Genomic DNA, 23376 nt, shown 5'->3' with positions numbered 1-23376 from the left:
TCCCAGCATTAAAATATGAGTCTATAATGAAACTTTGGAGGACTAAGCTAATGCAACTGGTATTCCCTGATGCCTGCCAGCTGCCCACAAACAGTGCGCCCACAGCCTACAGAGCCTGAGAGATACAGAGCTAAAGACTTGGCCCTACTTACAAGGGGCTGCCAGCCTTGCAAAGATAAATATATGTGTTAAAAAATTATAAAATATATAAAATACAGTAAAATATAAAATATACATTTACTATATACCAAATATATACTTACTACAAATAATAATATAGTAAAAGTGATTAGGGTATCATAAAGGAAATGGGAGGCCTAATTATTCCCTGACTTTATTATGTCACTTGGACACTGGCTTGTGCCTCAGTTTCCTTGAGACAAACTGAAAATCATACACTGAGGAGAAAAATCAATAGATTGAGAGCCTCAAGTGAAAAGTGATATATAAATACAAAATATTATGTGTAATAATATTGTGTCTATTTACAATATATTTCAGACAGGTATTTTTAAATACTCTGTCAATACCAGTTAAGCCTTATAGCATCTTTGTAAGACAAACATACATATAATGCCCCAAAATAAAAATAATCAAACTATAATAATATATACATATATATACTTTATATAGCCTTGTTTGCCTTACTACCTGTACTCCTTTATGGTTACCATACAACTTGCCATGACTTCTCATTTATTGCAATAAAAATTATGAGAAAATAATGAATATGATAAAATAAAACTTACAATGTCTCTAGAACAGTAACTTTCAAACTTTTTGACCACAGCTTTCACCTAGTCCATTGCAACCCACCCTGAGACATTTGCCAATGTCTGGAGACATTTTTAGTTGTTGCATCTGGGTGGGGTGGGTTATTACTGGCATCTAGTGGGTAGAGTCCAGCAATGCTGCTAAACATCCTACAATGCCCAGGACAGCCCTCCACAACAAAGAAATATCTGACCCAAAATGTCAGAAGTGCCAAAGTGGAGAAAGCTCTAGAGCATGATTATGTACCACACTCTTAGATCAGTGGTTCCCAAATCTTAAGTGTTTCACAGAGCATCAAAATTTTCCCCCAAATTTGTAAAACCAACATAAAATTGCCAACTTTTTGTCTTGACAAGAACATGAAAAGAAAAATAACCATCTATCACCTTAATAAGAAGACCTCTAACAACAAAGATAAGTAAAAACAATCTCAGAGTTCCTTAAACTGAATAAATTTAGCTATGTGAAAAACTTGCTACATTGTCTTCACAGTTTGTACATCACCTTGGATTAGTAAAAAAGGTCATCACTGACCAGCACTGATCTAGTCTACAGGCTGGATTCTGCAGGTATTAATTTCCCTAGACGTGAATTTGACCAGCAGCAGTCAGTTCAAGGCCAAAATAGCTTGAATACAGGTATTTCATGCTGCTGACTGAAGTCAGAAGAGCTGTTTTTGATGCCAGGTGTGCATATACAGGCTGACATTCCTGCTGGAAGGAGAGCCCACAGGGCCTCTTGCCAGCAGGGCCAAAATTTTCTTTGACAACAGCCTTGCTTCTGCTGAGGACTTTGCTCTATCAAGTCCAGAGCTGAATGCTGTAGCTATTTCTTCATATGAGAAATCTTTATGTAAAACATCCTTAATTACAAGAAATTTGCTTTCTCTACCCTACTGTGGGACAAATAGTTATGAATATGAGTAGAATTACAAATGAACAGGATCAGAGCAGCCAACTGTATAAAAAGGAGCTTGGAACCATGACCCTGTTGTCAAAAATGCCACCTGGACTGATTTAGGGAGGGTTAAGGTCAAGAGAATCTAGCAGGGCAAAGATAGCATGAGCAGGTCCCATTCTGGGCAACTTCCCACCACCAATCCTATAATCACCTGAACATTCTAGATCCTGTATTGTCTTGTCTCCTCAGGCCTAATATAGTCCCAAGTAATGCCTTGTGAAAAGTATTTTCTGAATCTGTTTCTGGGGTCGTTTGGGAGCTTTGGTTTCTAACCATAAGAGTTGAATGATTTCACATCAAATTGAATCTGTAAGCCCCCCTTGATTGAACACATATAAATCCTTTAGTGAGTTGCAGGACTAAACAAACTCAACTCTAGAGCATACTCAGGCAGGGACCTGCGGCTCCCCTCAGGCTGCCCCAAGCCATAGTGGTCCAGCTTCCAGGGAAGGACAGGGTGGGTTTAGGCCATAGGATTCTCCTTGCAGGAAAGGAGACCAAGTTACTCTGTAGGGTTTCTGTGGTCTCATGACTATGTGGGAGAAGTAAAGTGGGGGTTTGCAAAGAAATCATTATCTTTATCACTTCTCCACTTTTCACATTTTAAAATAATCATCCATTAATCAATCTTCCTTTTCATTAGGCCAAGAGCATCTTTGACATGGGGATTATTTTTTATTCATCTTTGTGATCCCAGTGCCTAACATAGTCTAACAGGTTGTAAATGCTCATTAAATCTCAAATGATTGATTGGTTCATTGAATTTCTTACATTTTGTCACTGTCACTTTAATATAAATCCTGAAAGCAAAGGCTTTCAAACATGCCCATAAAAATAAAGTGCATCCCAGCTTGCTCTGCAAAAGCACACATAAAGAAGGAGTGATTATGCAAATAGAGATGCTAGTCCTTTGCAACAAAAACCTGTTTTTAAAGGAATTATAAATCTGCTTGCTGAATGGGAAAACTCTCAGTATACATATGCATTACAATGATGGCAAAGGGGGTGTGAATCTGAGCAATATCTGACATGGGAACAATGAAAATCTGAGCAGAATTCTGGTTTCTGGTTACTTGACAAGAGACACCATTTCTTTGCGAATTTCAAAGATGTTAAAAATGTTTAGTTAAGACTCTAGATGGCAGAATATATTAATTTTAAATTTTAGAACTATTAATGTAGTTCACAGTTACTCTGTCAGCTATTGTATTTTCTGAAGTAAATCTAACCCAAATGAGAAGAGAAAGATACCTTTTCTATTAGGTTTTATAATCATCTGCTATCTAGGACTTTAAATGAAAATTACCCCAGAGAGTCAGCTATATTTCCTGACACATTAAAAGCATAAAACCAGTAGAATCAAAGACTCCAAAAAAAAATTTGACAATCCTCTTTAAAGATTTCACGGGCAAATGATTTATATGCCAAGGTAGTGCTGTTTGGTGGCACATTTATCAAACTGACAAATGAAGACTTTTAGATGTATTTGCAAGAGTCATAAAGAAAATCTTATGTCCTTGGGAGAAATGTTGACATTTCAGACTTATGAAGAAGGACTTTGTTTCCTGATGTGTCTCATGCTCTATGTCATTTGTGCATCTATAACTATAAAACCACAGAATTTGAAACCTAAACTGCACTCAGAAGAAAACTATTTGACAGAAACAGATAAGTGAAGTCATTTTCTTCACTCAACATATATTGAGTGGCATGTAAATAAGACCCATCATTAAAAAAAATTTTTTTCTTAGAAACTCTCCCAAAACAGAAAGCCCTATGTAGAATACTGGGAAGAAACAAAAGGAATACATCAGTATTACATCAGGAATACATCATAAACCTTGTCTATCTTAACAGTTGAAATGTTAAGTAAATATTGTCAGTCTGATTAACTGCCAAATACATGACTTTGAAAACAGCTGAAGGCACATGTATTAAGTGGGGTGACACGATAATTGATTATTCCACCTGGGACACTGTTAGAGGGAAATTAGGTACTAAGTACACTGGGAGTGGTAAAAACCAGGACTGTCTTAGTCAAGTCAGAATTGGGATGTTCTGTTTCTCTATGTTTCGACAACCAGATCTCAGTTATCTTCAAATCGTAAGATGCTTCTTATAGTTCCTTTGATCTCCCCTCCAGAAACAGCTTATATTGTTTGGCCAAACACATTCTGGGTGGTAGAATAGTAGGACTGAAAAGAGACAGAGTTTTTGAAATGTATTATATATTAGTAATTACTGTCATCCAAAGAACACCTTAGCAGTATATTGGCATGAATGAATGGTATGGAGACTGGTTTGGCCCCTGCAAAAGAAAAAGCAAACGCCTCATTACCTCTAAATTCCTATCCCTATAGTCTTAATATCATCAGCTTAGATGATGTGAATTAATTACTCTAGGATAACATCAAGTAATTATATTATGTGAGCTTAAGTCCCATTTTAATGCACACTTCCATGAATCCATGAGCAATGCATACTGAGTATATAATACAAGGTTCTTGGCTTAAAATCAATTCATTTCATTCACGTTAGAAACAAATGAAATAACCTTTCTTCATAAATAGAATCTAGAGTTAAAACTGTCTTCCATTATGAACATAGCTACACAAATTAACATTTTTCCATTTCTTCCTAGAAATCATTCAAAAGCAGCAAAGAACAAAAGATGAAAGAACATTAAAAGCAAATGAATTTTTGGCAGTCAGAAGTTATATTCCCTAGATTACATCATGTGTAAGGACTGTAAGCAGCCAAGATCCAGTTGAAGACAAGTGGAAGAATTAGAGACTAGAGACTATAGCAAGAAATCTCAGTAGTGAGATTGTCCAGAAGTAGGAAATCTCAGACCATGAACCAAACTACATTCCTATAGTTATGCAGATAAATTCTTTCACTGAAAACAATGGAAAATGCTAGGTGGCTAAAATATATATTTCTAAATTCCAACAGAATAAAAGTATTTAAGAGCTGAAATTCCAGTGGGGAACTTCCAGGCCAATTTTTGGAATGAAAGCCTGTAACCAAAGGAGTAAACAGAACTTCAGAAAACCAAGATTGCTGATGCCTTTGGACTATTTGCTAACATTGCACAGGGGCAATGGCTTCAGGGCTGGAGGGACAAAAGTCTAGCCCTAGAGCCCACTTTGGAGGGGAGTTTTATAAGCAAGTCTTTCATACGTGATAGATATTATGTTTGCCAATACAATTTCTCCTTTTTTTACTAGAAATATAAGAAGTAAAAATTCCCAGCTCCCTTGCAGTTAGGCCATTTGACTAGCTTGGCCAATGAAATAAAAATGAGCAGTAATGATATCTATTATTTCTGAGCTAAGACAGTGAAAGCTCATTTATAATTCTTGACTTTTTCTTCCCCTGCCAGAGCAATTGGTGACTTTCTAGATAATGGAGCCTCTATCAGCCTGAGTCCCAGAGTATCTATGTGGAGGGGTGTCCCACCCTCCAACAAAATCCTAAAGCAGACTGTGTGAGCAGAAAATAAATCTTTATGTGCTAAGCCACTGAAATTTTCAGAACTGTTTGTTATCATAGAGTAAGCCTAGCCTATTCTAATATAGAAATAAGTACCAGAAGTGGAAGGAGTGCTTCTGTAACAAAAATCGAAAATATATGGCACTGGCTAAAGACCAGGTAAAGACAATAGGAAACTGATACCAGAGGATGGAGAGGATGGAGAGGCCAGTAACAACTAAGTAGATTCAAACAAATAGGAAACTTACTATTTTTTTTTTTAAGAATTGTATTTTCAAATAAGCCAGGAGCCTGCATTTAAATTCCTTTAACTGTTCGATATTTAAAATACCTTTTGGCCCCCAAACTTCTGGGAACAGGAAGTGAACTGCAAAAGACAAACAACCAACCCATAGGAAGGCATATTTTACAACATCCATTGCAGGTGTGGTCAAGGAGAATAATGGAAAAGAAAAGACCATACACAGGGCAGAGCTAAGCACCAAAAGAACAATGGGAAAGGGAAGCTGCTGCCAGGAAACGGAATCAGGGTCTAAGCAAAGAATATTCCTGACACCAACGTAGGACTCCCTAACAATGCCTGCCTGACAGGATTTAAGAACAGCCATGGACAAAAGACTGCTCTGTCACTTCCATCCTTCCCCTTTCTGAGTTGAAGTGCTTATTACAGTTATCTTGTCCCTGTCCCACCACTCTATATTGGTCATATGGAGACTGAGCAAAAAAATTTTCTGCTTTATAGGTTTCTGAACAAGTAGAGCCACAGCTAGACTTTGTAGAAAGATAACAGCACAACACATGGAGATCTTAGACTTTTGACCTATGACTGAATAGAATTTAAGTCATTTTCCTTGGGTAAATGGGTAAACATAATCAGTCTTCATACGGAAAGAGTGAAACCAATATTTGGTGACTTGCCTAAAGAACACAACTTCAAGAGCATACGGAAATTTCATAAAAATTAAGAAAAAGTATTTCAGTATGTTTGAAAGATATAAATGGCAATGCAATAAAACTTAAAATTCATAACACATTGTAAAAGAGAACCTTTTTCAATTTCAAAATATTTAAGCATTTTATCAAACAACTCTTTAATCAAAGATCAATACTAACAAATTGCTGAATTTTTTAAAAATACCAATAAAAAGAAATACCACTTGTAAGAATCAATAGGATGCAGCTAAGGTAGAAACCAGAAAAAAATTCAAAGCTTTAAGTACTTATACCAATAGAAATGAAACAATGAAAATAAATAAACATCTAAATTCGAAAACATAAAAAATAAGCAAGCCAAAAGAAATCTGAATGATAGAATAATTCAAAATAAAAGCAAAAGTCAATAAATTAGAAAACAAAATAAATGAATAAGTAAGCAAAATAGACAAACTCCTATCTAAAAAAATCAAGAAAAAAGCAAGGGGAGACACAAACAAAATAGAGGGATATAATATGCAAAAAATGGACTATTATTAGGCAACAAAAAGAAATAAAGTATTGATACATGCTACAACACAGATAAACCTTAAAAACATTATGCCGAGTAAAAGAAGCCAGTCACATAGGGCCATATATTATATGATTCCGTTCATATGAAATGTCCAGAATAGGCAAATCTATAAAGAAAGAAAGTACATTAGTGGTTGCCTAGGGCTCAGGGGCATAGGGAACCAGATTTCTTTTAGGGTTAGTGAAAATGTTCTAAAATCAGTTGTGTTGACAGATGTACCACTCTGTGAATATACTAAAAGCCATTGAATTATATGCTTTAAAAGGATGACTATACAGAATGTGAACTATATCTTAATAAAAATAAGATATAATTATCAAAAGAAGAAAAATTTAAAAATCTTTAAAGACTACTTTCCGTAACTCTATGCAAATATATTTGGAACACTAGGTAGTATACATAACTTTCTACGAAAAACAATTTACCAAATTTGTCCTCAGTAGAGACAAGAAGTCTAAACAGACAATTCCCAAAGAAGAAATAAAGAAGTTGTCAAAGGAAAAAAAGAGTTACCCTCAAAACAGTACTAGTCCCAGATGGTTTTATTATGGGAGGAAATTTCTTATTCATGCCTGAATGTCTAGCAGGACATTCGACCTGCCTTGACCTGCTCACTTGTCAGAGATACACAGACATGGGTGGAGTCAATAAGACCTATAATGGATCACATTACATTCACTACACTCACCTTGATATAAGTGTAAGCCAACCAGAAGCAGCCTTTCCCAATTACTTATACTTATTACAGGACTGTTTAAACATACAAAAAAATTCCAATAAAGGAAATACAATCCATCTAGACTAAATTCTTTTAATTCACACAACACACATTACTTATTCTTTTAAGGTCTAGGTAGAAGGCCACAATATCTTAAAACTCCAGGAGACTGCCAGCAATAACTATTTGGTTGCTTTGTTGGCATGCACCCCCACAATGAGAGCAAGTGCCAATGAGCTCTGAAAGCTCTGGATTCTTATACAGCAATGAGTAGGGAATTCCTTTTCTGTGAAGATCTTTTAGGGATTCTGCTGTTCACACCCTTCTATGAATATTCGTACGCACACTAGCTAACCTGAATGTGTTGGCCCTAGATATATATTAGCTCTATTGTCCACACCCATCTGGCTGCAGGTTTATGGATATGTAACTTGGGCATCATACGGATAGATGGATAAATGCTATTAAGATGCTGTGGCCACCCTAGGAATAAAAGTCACAATTTTTGCAATCACACACTTGACATCACTGGTTACCAGTCATTGTGCAATGAAAAATGCACACGTATTTTCAGACACTCCGGGGGGAGGGAAAGGATAGTAATGACCTCAGCTGAAAACTAACTAATGTGCCAGCTTTACAAACTCCATGTGAATCCTAGGAGCTAAGACAACCTCCTCCAGAAAACTTTCCCTAGTGTAATAGACTGAAGTGGTCCTCTTGGATGTCCCCAGAGCACTCTATCTGATGTGTCTATCAAAAATAGTAATACGATATTCAAATTTATTTAGAACTTTTTCAAAGCATAGCAAAGATATGTTCACCTAATCTCTACACAGGATTTCTGTTTCCTAATTGTTACATCTAAGGTCAATTTTTCAAAACTGCATTGGGATGGGTGGGGCAAGGAGTTTTAAATCAAAATAACACCTAATGTAGGAAATCACCAATAATATTAATGGGTTATATTTAAAAATTTTCTATAAAAATGAGTGTTTGGAATTTGGAATTCATTCTCCATTAGAGTAGCTCTCTATAGGATATAATAGATAAAGCAGATATCTACAGGACAGGATAGGATTATCAACCCAGCTCTCCTTTCTCCTGGGTATGTCCACTGTACCCTATGGCTATTGGAGAAATGCCATTTTCCACCAAACCTTGCCCAGTCAGATGACACAAACAGATACTTGAACCAGGAATGGATACCTGACCTGAAATTTTTGAATTTAAAATTCAAAATACCTTAAAACCAACATTTTTGGGGGATGAAGATGTCAGATATAAATCCCAAAACTACAGCAGCCATGTTTCCCACACTCTTCAATGATAACATAATGCAAACACCCAAAGAGGTAGAGAGAGGATAAATGTAGCAAGACCTGGTTGCATTCGCATCCCTTACTCCTGTTGTTATAAGGTGGAGCTGCACCCTTGCCCTTTTTCTTATATAGTGATGAATCATTCCAGGAATATCATGAATTAATTCATTTTCTTGCTTCCTCAGGCTAGTGCAAGCTGAGTATCTATCACTTGCAACCAAAAGAAGTCTGAGTAGTACACACAGAAAACAGTACTAACGGGGTGGCTTCCCAGGCCAACTCAGAGAAGTTTGTCTAATAGTACTACTTCTAGTGCTTTTGAAAGCCTTGAGCCCTGAGCCTGGGTATCCATGTATCCACAGACTAAACTTCTCTTTATCAAAATGTCACTAAGCCCAACATTCTTCTCACCTCCTCCCTACTCTCCACATCCTTACCTAGAAAGGGATCATCAAAAAGAGAAAAAAAGTGGATGAAAAAGTACATGACTATGTGTGAGAAGAAAGACTACAGCAGCATTATGAGAAGGCTGTAGTGGCTCCTGTGGCCCAGGAGGGAGATGGTCCCAAGTGTAGGTAGGGGGTTGGCTCAGACACAGGTACTTGTATACAGCAATGATCTTTCCTAATCCAATTGCACTCACATAGGGAAATGTCTGTCCTATAATACCCTGCCTTATAACGGTTTATCTTGCAAGCAAAACTGTTTTATTTTGGCCGCCAGTTAAATTGAGCAAAACCTCACACAAAGGTCAAGGCAAAACAATTCTATAACTACTGGTTTTCAGAAAACGAATTTGTTTGGAATTTCATAAAAGTGAACAGCATTGAAATAAAAATATAGTCAGGACAAAACGATGCAGAGTGTCCTGGATCATCTTGAAAAATAGAAAATAAGGTGCTTCCCCCGCCAAAAAAAAACTACTACCCTCAAAAGCATTTGTGGGTATGTGCGTATGTTGAGGAATAAGAATAATGGAGCACTAGATCAAAAATAACCATGGGGTAGGATCTACCATTACAGAACACAGACAAGAATGAAAGCGTGGTTAAACCAAATGAATGTAAATAGCATCATCTTTTTTACCCAACATAAACTAGCAATCAAAAAAGATATTTTAAAAAGACTCATAATATCATGAAGAATGACTCAGACTCCAAAAGAGATGAAGTATTGTGTCTAAATTCTGATTATTTAAAGAATGTTTGCTTCAGGGGAAAAGCTTTAGAAAATGATACTAAATTTTCATAAGTAATTCTTATTATGAAACAATACACATTTCATTATGGAAAATGTAGAAGTGGCAAAGGGGAAAAAAAGAAAAGGACAAATAATCCATAAATCCACCATCCAGTAATAAATATTTTGTGTTGTATAGTGAATATTCTTTCAGTCTCTTTTCAGTGCATATAGACATATATTTTTAACAAAAGAATTAATTACATGCTTTTTTTTAACTTACTTATAGCAATATTATATTTTCAAATACTAATATTTACACTTTGTGCTCTACACTGGAATTTGACACAACGTTGTAAAATTAGAAATCAATTAAAAATGTTAAAAAAATTTATACTTTGATTAACTCTTTAAAATAACCTTTGCTTTAATAAATCAGAGGCATCCACATTAGCCTTGGGAAGACTTAGGACTGTTTTGCTAGGAATATGAAGAAAAATAAAATGGTCCTGATTAACTTCTGACTAACAGTCAAACTTTAGAGTCCTGAGTGAGATGTTTTTCAGGAAAGTTAGGAATTGTTGAGAAATAAAAGATCTAAATTTCTTAAATTTTTATTAATAACAAGACCCAAAAGTTCCCAAACATGGCCTATGTAGAGTGACCCTATCATTTATCTTTTAAAGATCACTTTAAAAAGTGAGAGAAGGGCTTTTAATAAGTCTCAGGCCAATGGGAGTAAACTCTTCTGGGAAAACCCTAGCATATCCACACTCTCCCTACAGGGCACTTGATGGAAGCTGAATTGAGTGTCAGTGGGCCAGCTGAAGGGCTGCAGTGTTGAGGGATGAGGTGCTCCAGCACAGTGGCTACTACCAGCCTAAGTCAGGGGCCAGGGAGGATGAGCATGACATGGAGATCCATAGTGCCAATGAGAGCCAAAATGAAACTGAGTCTGTAAGCAGAGACATCAGGTCCTCAGCAAACCAAGTGGATTAGTCACAAATTCATCAGCAAAAGGCACAGAAGTTGGGTAAAGGATGAGGTGAGCAAGAACAAGGACCCACACAGAGATCTGAGAGCCTCACTCCCCCATCACCAAAATATCATAGAACTTCGGCCCCTTATGCACACACAGATAACACTGGTGAAAAGAGAGGGTAGAGGAGGAAGGACTCATAAAGAGTGGGCATTGTTTTGAAATAGACTATTTCAACCTGAAACAAATTTTAAACTCAAAGAGACAAAGAAACCCTTTAATTGGCAAGTTTGAATTTTTCTATAGTAACCAATGGTTGAAAAATCATGAGGATCAGTTTTAAAAATAAATTTTATATATGTATCTGCGTTGTGTGCAAATTTCTAATTCTGCTACCCACTCGATAGTGAATATAGTTCCATATCATTGGTCTACTATTATATCATCTCTAATGTCACACAATGTTATAATTTACAATGATTTTTTAAGAAATTAAAATGTCTCCTTAAAGTATGAATATCATTTGTCCCTACAGCAATTCAAAATTTCCTTGGTATCTTTCAGTCCCTAGTAAGTCATGTACTGCAACTAGGAAGAATACAAGTTTAGCTCCCATTTTTCAGTTCTTTACCATTCTAATCAGAAGCCTAATGCTTTACACCTTTCTAAGCTTACTTGTACGGAGGTGACCAAACATGCTTCAATGTTGTCCTATTGCATCAGGATCATGGCTGTGAAAATCAGCTCTGGCTTTATTATGGATTTGTGCTATCCTGTAGTCATTTATCTCAGGCCTTCTTAAAGTATAAAATACAGGGGCCCCAGCCTGCAGTGCCTCAGGTGTTTGTATGTGTGTTCTTTCTATCTGCTCATTTGTTCATTTCTCTAATAAACATTAATTGAGCACCACTGTGTTCTTACCACTTGTCCTGAGGCTTGCTTGTCTCACTTCTCATCACCGACCAAAAAAGCCTCTTTAAAGTCTCTCCTCCCTCCTCTCACAGAACCAAACATTTAAAATGCATAAAATAAGAGTTAAATGCTTTCAACTGAGGGCCTACGTTGTTCAAGTAGAAGGATGGAAACTTGCTGGAAGGGGAAGAATTTATGGATTTCAACAAAGGGTAACTGCAACATGTTGTTACTAAAGGGCCTTATTTTCTTTTCCTTTTTATCTTGGTTTTTCAGTGTGTGCTAGAGATGTGAGAAGATGGGACTGCTGGCTAGAGAGATTCTATGTAACTCTAGCTTCATCCTTAGTGACATAAAGGGCTCTAAATACTTCCAGGTTAGTCCCCAAGAAAGTTTCTGATTAAATACGTGAAGAACATGCAACAAATTAGAAAATCAATCTCTACTTTCTAATATGTATATTAATGATATCCTGGTGCTTTGATACTGGGTTCTCCTTTGAAAGTGGAGCACCTTGAATATTTATTAACTCCCTGTTCAAACAGCACAATAGGGCAGGACTCTGAAGGACATCACAGAAAGCTCTCCAACTTCTTTCCCCTGCCCAAATGATTTTCTGTAAAAATCTTTAAAACTCCCGAGTTTCCTACCCCAAATTATCACATTTTAATTTTTCTTCCTTTTTTCCCTTTTCTTTCTGTTCCCTTCCTATAATGGGGGTTGGGGAAGGAGAGTAAAATGTCCAGGGTCTTTAAGTTAGGGCTTAGGCAGGAGAGAAAAGTAACTGAAACTACAAATACATAAAATTAACCTGAGCCCTTAAAACTCTTAAGTGTCACCATGGAGACCAGAGCATGAGCTGTCTCCATGGAGACTTGAAAGAATTTTTTGGCTCATCACTTATTACCAGATGTCAATTTGACCAAGGAAGAAAAGATGAGTATAAATAAGTAAGTAAGTAAGTAAGTAAATAAATAAATAAATAAGAACTCGCCTCATAGCAGAGAGTTTATTAAGGGCAAATCTAGTTGTTTTGTTTCTTAGTATTCCATTATTCCAGTGACTGGGATATTCCAAGAGAAAATTTCCTCTCAACTCATAATTTCTGGAAACATTTGATGATATAGCTCCATAAATGTTACAGGAATCAATAGAGAAAGAGAGTTCCTAGAAAAAGCCTTTCTTACTCAGAGGCATCAAGTGTGATGCAGGTGATACGGCTCTCTATCCACCACTTCAGCTGCAAGGAAGACGGGGCTCCCAGGCAACCTCTTAACCAATAATGGACTAGAGATACATTTAACTACCATTCTGGATATATTACTTTATCATGTCTATTATACACAACTGTTTTTAATATATTTAGTGAAGTCAAACAGACTTGTATTATAGTCCACAGAAAGAAAGACAGGAATCATCCAGAATTAAGTCAGAATTTCTCCCAGTTAGATTCTATTTTGCAAACCTATGAGCACAGTCCCTTAGTTGATCAAATACTCAGCTGAGAGGCCACCAAATGGCATATTATAGAAAGTAGGTCTTCATCAATTAAATAATCACTAATAAAAGGTTAAATTCAATGAAAGTTTCGATAGGTAATAAGTCAATAGAAAGTAAACAATTATGACCAGAATGCATAAAAACAAAATGGTCAATGACATTATTCATTTGGGAGTTTATACAGCTTGAACTTCATGTAGTTTTTTAGGACAGACCTTGGTGACTAGTTGGTTATGGAAGGAAAACAAGGATGCCAGTGGCACAGTCAGCTCATAAAATTCAAGTGTTTCTCAAATTTTACAAAAGATTCTCATTATTCAAGGTTGTTGTATTCTATAAAGTCTCAAACAATTAGCAAATACTGAATCACTGCTCCTAGGCGAAATAGAAGATTAGGTTCCTGTGAGCCTCTGGTCATATTATCATCAACCAATCAATACATGACCCAGTTTTACGTATGTTTCTGTTTACAGACATCTTTTTTAATATACACTGTTGACTCATTAACATTAAATTCACAGCCAATAGCACTGTAGCTCATGGCTGAATGAAGCTTATGTAACACAAATATTTTCTCCATCAGGCACATCACAGCTTTCTTGCACTTAGGAACACTGCATAACACTTCAGCCCTATGCTTGGGGACCATCTGAAAATAGTATCACCAACAAAAAATACAAAACTACAAAAAACATGGCACTAAATAAACCATGAAAAGAACACTTGTTTACAGTAAGAGAGCTGAAACAAGAAGGCAGAGTGTCTGATATCAGCTGAGAATGTGTGTGTGAGGCGATTCCAATTTTTTGCCTCTCTGCCCATGTCCACAGAAGACCATGAAAGCTCCCCAAGTATTGATGTGGGGTTACAAATAAATTTTTGCCACTAAATGATTTTGCAAATACAGAATCTACAAATAATGAAATCACCTGTATTTACCACTATAGAGAACTATTTCTATTTCCCTATGATGCTCCTTCCTACTATTCTATTGCACTTACTAATTCTCTTTTGTGGTCCTATTTAACTTCTATTTTTCCTTTAAAAAAAAAAAAAAAAAAAAAAAATAAAAAAAAAATAAAAAATAAAAAAAAAAAAACAAAAAAAAATAAATTAATTTTTCCTTTTAAACCTTCCTCAGAAAACCAAACACACACCAACCTCCTCCTCCTGTTACCTTTGCCTCTTACAATCATCTCTATCTTGCACAAATCAGATTATACTGAATTTACTGACATTCTCCTTTACTGGACTATAAAATTCATTAAGGTTAATGACCATGTCCTAATACATGTATATAATTACCTTTACTGTGATTACCATGTGCCAGGCCACATATTAAAAGGTGCTTCACATACAATACCTTGTTTAATCTTAGAATAATACCATCATCACCATTTTACAGTTGCAGAAACAGGCCTAGATCACTCATGTCACTTGCCATATCATCACAGGCTGCAGAGCTGATATTGAATCTAAAGCCCAAGCTTTTAACCATTATGTTATCCTCAATAAATATTAGTTACCATGTATTATTGACTGCTTACTATGTGCCAAGCATGGTATTAAATGCTTTACACAAATTATCTCATTGAATCTACTTTTACCATCTCCATGTGTTCAATGCATAGCAAAGTGCATGACACATAAATGTTTGTTGGGTTGAATTTATTTCTTTCTGTTTCTGAACCTTCTTTCTAAAACTAACAACATGAAAACTCTCTACATTTCCAGCAGTGGCCAGAACATCTTTCAATGTTACACAACCCTTCTCCCCTACCAAGTTCCTCACCTTCTCATTTATATTCTCCTGTGGTTTTGCTATTGGTGTCTGATAATCCACAAGGCAACTTCTCAAAGCTATGGTAGTACAGAAGGGAGCAGAAGCACTGTTTATTTGAAAAGGTCTTTCTCTTTAACAATAATTTCTGGTAGTGCTTTATATTATGACCTAAATCCTTATGAAGTAACAGAATCATGGAAGAGTTAAGTGTTGCTTGAGGGCTGTGAGATAAGCCCTGTCTGACACTAAAGGAGGATTTTCTGTTTCCCAATGTAGATTTGGACTCCAAATTAATATGACGTCTTACAGTGAGTTCAGGACAGGCAGAGAGTTGGTTTTAGGGATGAGAAGTAAAAGGGAGTGAGCTTGTAGGAAAATGAGTAGGCTGCAGAAGGTTTGCAAGAAACAGCAGTGTTCACATATGTTACATATTCATTACATCAATGAATAGGGTCAAGGTGGGCTTAGCCTTAGGGCTAGAGTCAAAATCATTCATCTTCTTTCAAAGATAAAATTGTAAAGAAGACAAGATTTGAGATTTCACTTCTCTCTTTCTGTCCTCTTCCCCAGAATATTCCAAATAATTTAAAAAACAATTACTGTCAACAGTACAGCCAGGAAAATTGACCCATAATACAGAATTCTAAATGCCTTAAAAAGGCTCACTGTTCTCCCAGTTATGTGTCATGGTTCTGCTATTGGTCACTGTAATATTTACTAAACAGAAGAATCTCTAAGTGAATTCCAAACCTAAGGCCTATCGCAGAGGAAGTAAACCAAATGCCTCCTGGGACCAAACAAGAACGTGAAATTACTAGAGAAATAAGGAGTAGACTCATCTTAAGGAGTAGCCAGTGTTCAGCTCCAGCACATTCATAGTTGTCAGAAAGAATAAAACCCTCTGTTGTCAAGTCTTTCAGCTTTTCAAGAGAAGACACAATCCTAGGTTTCCAGGTGAAATCTCCTGGTTTAAATGTGGGCAATTAATTTAAAACAAAAATGTAAACACAGTGCATGCCAAATAAACATCTGTTGACTTACCCAGTGGGGGGGGGGGTGTACCAGTTTGCAATGAGTGGCCAGCATAGTCCTAATAGCCTAGGGAATATTTTAGGGACCTCTTTCAAATCATTCATTGTGCCTCATTGCCCCCAAGAAATGGCAGTCTTGGAGGCCATCCTCTGAACAGAGTTATCTCCTCCTCCTGTGTCCTTGGTCTCCTATAGACCCTGCCTTTTATGAGTAAGCATTTGTCTCAGAAATGTGATTTCCAGACCTCTGCAGACACCCTGCACTCCACCCTCTGTGTGGATGATCTATAACCTCTGACAGACAGGGGGCTGGCTGCAGCAGGTCTCCGTGTGTGCTGGGGAGCTGCTCTTGGAGGGCTCTCCTATCTCCTCCTCCTGACCTCAACTCTCACTCCTACTCTCTCCATCTTTCCTTTGAAGATCCGTTTACCTTTCTTTTCTCTCTCTTCTTTCCTCTCCCAGTTCTATTGTATGATCTTTTTCTTTCTTTCTCTTCTTTTCTTCTTTTCTCCTTATTTGTTTATCCTATCCTCTCCACCCTTGTCCTCTCTATTACTTTCCTTTTCTCTCCTCCCCCATCCCTTCCCTTCCTCTCCCTCTCCCAGAACGTAGGAACTGCAAGAGAGCTCGCTCACCAGGAATACACCAACACTGGCTTCGAGTATTTCTTGTGGTGGGAACGGAGGGTTAGGGAGCCCTTGCGCTCCATCAAGTCCGTGGGTCCGAGTTCAAACCAGCATTGCCTACCGCTGCACCAGTCCTGGCAGGAGCTGTCAGAGCTCTCCATGGCGGCCCTCCTGGTACAGAAAATTTTCCTATCCTGTTCTCTGCGCCGACAATGATCAAGATTCGGCGTCTCTCATCTCCTAAGCAACCTGGGGCGGGGTCAATGGAAAGGACGGGCCAATAGATGGCCGGCTCCCTCACATCTAATAGCCCTGGTTTCCTAGACTGTACACTCAGTTATTGATTAGAAAGAAACTACACTTCCCAGAATGCAATGAGGTGAGTGATCGGGATACGCAGAGGTTGAGATGGACAATTACATCCTGGGATCTGTAGTTTCGCCCTCCCACCAGCCGACTCCTTAGAGTGGGCGGAGTTAAGGGGAGAGGGCAGGGTCGGTTAAGGACGAAGTGGACTTGAGCCCGGACCAGGTCTGTTCTGGATGTCCTTAGAGAAATTTCTTTTCACCATTCATCATCTGTTGCCACTGCACCTTCTAATTACAAATTATGTAAATTTGACTAAAAGGAGCAACAGAACACCCCTCAAACCCTAAAATATGTCATTTCTGTACAGCTTTTCTAAGAAAGAGGAGGAGCGGAATCATTTAGCAAATCAGCCAACAAGTTTGAGGATGAAAAAGGCTTGGCTGGTTCCAGTTTCAGCTGCTCAACCTTTATAATTTATAAGCACGAGTTTCTTCCTCTGAAAAAAGGAGGGGATGGGACTGTGGAGGAAGTGAGATGGACCCAAAAATCTGTGGTCCCTTCAGTCTGTAATGGCTGAAAGACACGACCTCAAGGTAGTTTAGGGCTCTGGGGCATTCAGCTCCCCAAGATTTGCCAAGTTCTTGTTTTAACATTCGCTATGTTGTGACAACACGAATTCATCACATTATTGTCTTGTGAGTTATACGCAAGAAGGAGATTTCAAAAAGATTATCTATGGTATTGCTACCAAAAAAAAAAAAATCATTGGATAACTGTCTTGTGCTTATTCCGCTTTTGAATTTCCAAGAAAAGAATATTTAGCACATGAGAATTCTCCTCCCCAACCTTAGTCGAGCACCTTAAGGATATTCACAGACTTAATCATGGCCATTCCTCCGACCTGGCACAGTGCTTAGTACATGCCATCATTTCAGATTGTTGAGTGAACTAACGAATGAATATTTCATTTGATTACCTTAGGTTTACCTGGGACTCCATAAATTCCAGAAGTTTCTTACTTTAAGGAGACCATATGTACACAAAAAAAATCAAACTTAAAAACACTAATTAAGAGATATTTCACATTACAAATAGATTCTTTAGTTAACAAAAGATTTATTACAGCACTCCTGTAAACAGTGAAGTGCTCTTCTGGGTCGGTTTTCAAAAATTTGATTACACACAACTACTAAGGGCTTTTCTGTGGCCTGTGGTGCCCAGTGTGGGCACCCGTGGTATGCTTAGGCCCCTATTTTACTGACAGCCACAGTTAAACCATTTATTAGAACCAAATAAATAGTCCACTGTCACCAGATCAGTGCTAGTAGAGCACTGACCACTATTTGAGCCCTTTTCTTTCTGAAGGAGTGAAAAGAAAAATAGAAATTAAAAGTTCTTTAGCTCAATTCTGTCCAATCAAAGCCCACACATTGCTGTCACTCCCAAAATATTACCATCATACTATCATTTGGTTTATTTTACTTATGCTTAAAGTGTATTCATTTTATGTATGCTTTAAGTGGTGGCAACATAAGTGCAACCAAGATGTCAGGTCTCTGTAGCCAATTTGACTCAAGAGATGGAAGCTGCCCAGAGCCATGCCCTTTCCACTGTGCACTGCTACTGCAGAGATTTAAAAGCTCTTCAGCACACCAAGTAGCTGTATATGAAGAAAACAAACAAAACATAGTATTTTAGAGTTCCTTAAACCAAGCTGACAGCCTTTTGGAGTCTATGAATATGCTTCTTTCTTACACTCTTTCCCCTTTATATCAGCTTTATACACTTTATTGTCTTCTGGGTCTACTAAATACTTTTCAACATCCTCAAGTTGGGATGTAGATTAATTCTCTATACCCTCAAGGCCAGACATATTTTATTCTTTTTGTATACACCAGTACATTCTGTGGAACTTTTGGTTTGCTGAGTCCTTCCTTATCAGTAATACAACAGTATTTATCACAGAGGAGTTTTGTGAGAATTACATACAATGATAAATACATTGAAAATAGGAGGAATAGTGCCTAATACATGCTCAGCCCTCAATTAAATTTCAACTATTAATGCTATCACTGAAAGAGAGCAGGACCATGTGTCCACTCCACCCCACCACACCTGCCTCTGGTTTATAGAAAAGCTGAAGTCTCCCACACCTCCCTGAGTCACGGAAGAGCAGGCTCAAGCAGTTGTTTAGGACAAACCTGCAGACACTGGGGGATGGCAACGACTCTGACCAGTTAGCTCAACAATTAACTGAGATTATTCCTTCATTGACCTTTAAAACTTTCATGGTTGAACAGAATCTTTGGAGATGGTTTTTTGGGTAGGGGTGCTTGATCCACTAGATTGCAGGCATTCTGATTAAAAGCAACTTTCCTGTTTGTTACCAAGGCTGTTGCCCCTAGGATCATATCCCTGCCCCTCCCTCAAATAGAAACCAATTACTCTTATCTAAGTCTCAGGAGGCAGCTGTAGAGAAGAAACAAGAAGTGGTTAGAACACAGTCCAAGATAGTGGAGGATTTGACTTCCAGTGGACCTTGAGCCTTATTATACACTCACTGTAATGTATTAGCATGGTAAATGACACGCCTACCAGTGCCATGACAGTTGATGACTGCCATGACAACAACCAGAAAAGTCCATACAAGAACTGAAAAACTCAAACTAGGACTGATTGGCTCCATTGCACCCGGAAGGAGGACATGATAGTGGAAGCCTCTCATAAAAGTCCACATGGCCTAACCCTGTCCAGAGTTGTCCCAACCACCTATCTTGACTAACAGCTCCCTGCTTGAGCACCTCTTCCTCACTCAAGTGCTTTTCTTCCCTTCTGCCTGCTTTTCTTCCTTTGCCACTTCTGAGAAATAAAGTGGCTGTTCACTTGTCCCTCTGCCTCTGCTGTGAGAATTCTTTCACAGTCAGTGGCAAGAACCCACACTTTGGTGGCCTTCCTAATTTAGGGGTCCCTCCATCGGCTAACATTATTATATCCTAACTTTATCCTTATCATTGGGGAAAAGTACTCTAAAATGTGCTTCTTGTTTGTGTGGAGTTTCCTAAGTATACTTCACTGTTTTTCAAGCTTTGTCTTTCTAAAGGTCTATTTAATGAATATCTTTTTATCATATGTTAATATGAAATTTAATAGTCTGAATCAAAAAATGTTGGCAAGATACTTGGATACGTTACCAGTGATAACAATGGTTTTGTATTCATATGGAATCTTTTCTCTTCAAGACCATTAAAAAGCTTTGTTCTTTATAAATATGAAATCACTGATCCTCAACATATTTGAGTTATTCCTGTTTTCCTCAAATTTCATCAAATCAATGAAATGTAAGGCTTAATGCAACACTTTCTATTTATATTAAATCTCTTTTCACCATAATATACTTAGGGTGAGAAAATTCAGCTCAGGTGGCTGAAACAGGACTTCTCTGCCGGATATAAATGGCCACAGAGGTTAACCTCTTTACCATGTTCTTTCCTTCCTGTTTCAATAGTCTGCCCAATTCCTGGAGAAGCCCCTGCTCAGGACCTTCCAAAGTCACCATCAGCGTGTCCTCCCCCAGCATTAAAATTTCTTCTACCAAATGTCATGCAATTAAGCTGAGAGAAAAAAATTCAATTATGTAAAAAAATTCACTTGTCCTATCTTCATGTTGAATCTAGTTTAAATCTATTAAAAACTTGTACTTAAATTATATAGCATTTAGAAGTTTAAAACTAAGTATTTATGTCCTAATCAAGGATTGCATAGTAATTTTTTAGTTCTCCAGAAATAGGGACCTTCTATCACCCAAAATATATATACCTAGGGGTTCACTTTCAAACATTTTGTACAAAAAAGTTGGGAGTCCATCAGCTCTGTCAAAATGAATGAGAGGTGTCTGGTCCTCCCTGATCCCTCTGTCCCCTCATCTCCTGTCCTCTCCTTCTCCCTTCTTTTCCTTTTCCCCACTTTTCCTCCCCTTATCCCTTCCTCTTCCATCTCTTTTCCTTCTCTTCTTTTCTTCTTCCCTCTCCTTCTTTCTCTCTCTGCCTTCCCTCTCCCTGTTTCCTCCTCCTCTTCCTCCTCTGAGAAGTGGTATGGATTTTAGAGTCAGAATCTACTACTGAGCACCCAAGACAATCTGGTAAAATTTAGTTATAAGAAAAATATGAAAGAAAAATAATAAGACCTAGTAATTAGGGCCAAAATGTATATGAATAAGCTCATGTTTAATGACACAGGATCTCTCAAAGGAGTCAATTCCAACAAGAACTACAAACTTCTTTCTTTTTGTTTAACTGTTCATAACTACCAACAGTCTTTTTTAGAAGAATTTAACCTTGAGTATGATTCCTCTATGCTTCTAATTTGGATTGTAAACCTATTAGACATCGACCTGCTCTGAAACCATTATTATTAACTAGTATTGATTAAGTCCTGTCATGCAATAGGCATTATTTCTAGAACTCCTACTCTCAGCATGGGGGATTAATTTATTAAATATTCAATGTATAGTATTCCATAATTCAGCATTTCCCTGATTTTTATATCTAATCCAGCCAATAACTGAAATGTTTTCAGAGAACTGTTCATAACTATTATATTAAAATTTTAATGTCCTGGGTTAGTAATGACATGCTCTAAAATACATGTAGATTAGTGATTTCTTTAATATCCTACAAGTTGGATATCCTAAATTATTCAAAGACTGAGTATCCATTTTCACAAATGATCTAAACCCTTGGTTTCTTCCTTTTCTCTTCTGTGCTGCTTTGGTGTTTTGGCACCTTCACTGTTTATTAGCAACAAGAATGAGACAATTTAGCTACCAGTTAACAGAGTGGTGCTGGAAATGATGTTCAGTATCTTTGTGGCTTTCTTTGTATCTTGTGATCTTTAATCTAAATAAAGGAACATTTTCTCCCAGGGAAGAAGCTCAAAGGAAAGCAACTGGATTTGGGCTCTTTTCTGCTCTTGGTGGTGGTAGACATTTTCCCATGTCCCCCACAAGTCTGCATGGTGAGCAGGCTGGTAAGAAACTGACTGAAAGGCTTCTCCAAGAGGGTCAGGTGTGTGCAGAAAGTTTCTGGTTGTTGAGTAAGCCAAGCACACAACTGAGAATGCTGAGTCATCAGTCTGGAGTAGAGGTAGGGGAGCTCAGGGCAGAAGCTGGAAAACTTTCTGAACCTTGAGGGACATTCTCAGCACTGCATGATTTTGAGTTGTCAGTGTTCAGTTGGCATATGTCAGACCTATGCTTCTGTTTCCTCTGTTAATTAAATCTCTTTCTATAGCATCATGGTTAGGTTGCTTTAAATTAGGGATGCTTAGGCTGTTTCAGGAGAAGGATCACTTTCTAAAAAGCCAAAAGAGGGCTGAGAACAAATACAACAGTAAAAGATAATGTTAATAAAGGAAATAAAGACCTAAGAGTGAGGATCTTCAAGACCAAGGGTTATTTACTTTCTTGTCATCCATTTTATGACTAATTAGTATATTTCTTACAATTTGGAGCATGGTTCAAGTTGGGAAAGAGAGTTGAAAAGTTTCTTTTCATAAGAAGCTGGAGGTACTGTTCAACAAATAGTGTTGGTCAGAAAAGGAGTATTTCTGAGGTGGTACTCTTGGAGCTATAAAGGTGAGTCCACCATGAAGCTCTAGAGGAATTAGAGGAAGGGTCAGCTGCTATATTACTCCCCCACCTTAACAACTCCTCTCTTCTTCCTGGGTTCACCATGTAGCTTCTTGCCCTGCTAGGATTGAGGAATGAAGGAGAGGTAAGCAGGGAGGATAGTCTCATTTGACTGCTGACCTTGTAATTTTCTGTCAAGGCCCTCTGGGTGATGATGCCTAAATATTGCTCATGGGGAACTTTTGTGGGTTCCTCAAGGGCCCCTGAGAGAACTTCATTGTTGTTAAAGAGCAGGCTATGCATCCTCCTGATTGTTTAGATCACCCTACCCTCACAGGCATACATCTTGGGCAATCTCTTGAAATCAGCTCATACCCAGCTACTCTTTCCAAAGTCCATTCTTGTTCATGGAAAACAGCACTTTTGGTGCCCTCCAAATCTTGGAAGCAGAAGCTGCTTCTTTCCAGGGTCTGCCATCATACAGAGCTCCAGGGTGCCTTTAACCTTTAGACATGTCTAGGCTAGAAATGGACACCACTCACCAGGTGCTCCAAATTCCTGCAATACATGTCAAGCTCTCTGAGAGAATTCTAAAACTCCTCACCAGTTCCACCATGGGAGGTAGGGAGCAGGGGTGCGAAGGTGGTTCACACCA

General features: G+C 37.7%; 1 protein-coding gene across 7 annotated transcripts in view; it reads right to left on the bottom strand.

Annotated features, from left to right (window-relative positions):
* Positions 1-23376, bottom strand: part of CFAP95 (cilia and flagella associated protein 95) — a 222589-nt gene that overhangs the window by 169311 nt on the left and 29902 nt on the right. The window contains exon 1 of one of the 7 annotated variants that reach the window (XR_006724145.2): positions 16796-17137. The exons of 3 other annotated variants lie outside the window; for them this stretch is intronic. Coding sequence is in view for 3 of the 4 variants with exons in the window: in XM_045515097.2 (XP_045371053.1) it covers positions 16796-16947 (152 nt within the window). In the remaining variant the exon portion in view is untranslated. Of the gene's footprint in view, positions 1-16795; positions 17141-23376 lie in introns of those variants that run through there. 3 more of the 7 variants (XM_045515097.2, XM_045515098.2, XM_010952753.3) reach the window with 3 other exon arrangements.

Source organism: Camelus bactrianus, chromosome 4, assembly GCF_048773025.1.
Source record: "Camelus bactrianus isolate YW-2024 breed Bactrian camel chromosome 4, ASM4877302v1, whole genome shotgun sequence".
NCBI classification, from domain to species: domain Eukaryota; kingdom Metazoa; phylum Chordata; class Mammalia; order Artiodactyla; family Camelidae; genus Camelus; species Camelus bactrianus.
Note: the sequence above shows the minus strand (reverse complement) of the source record. Positions and strands in the feature narration are given on the sequence as shown.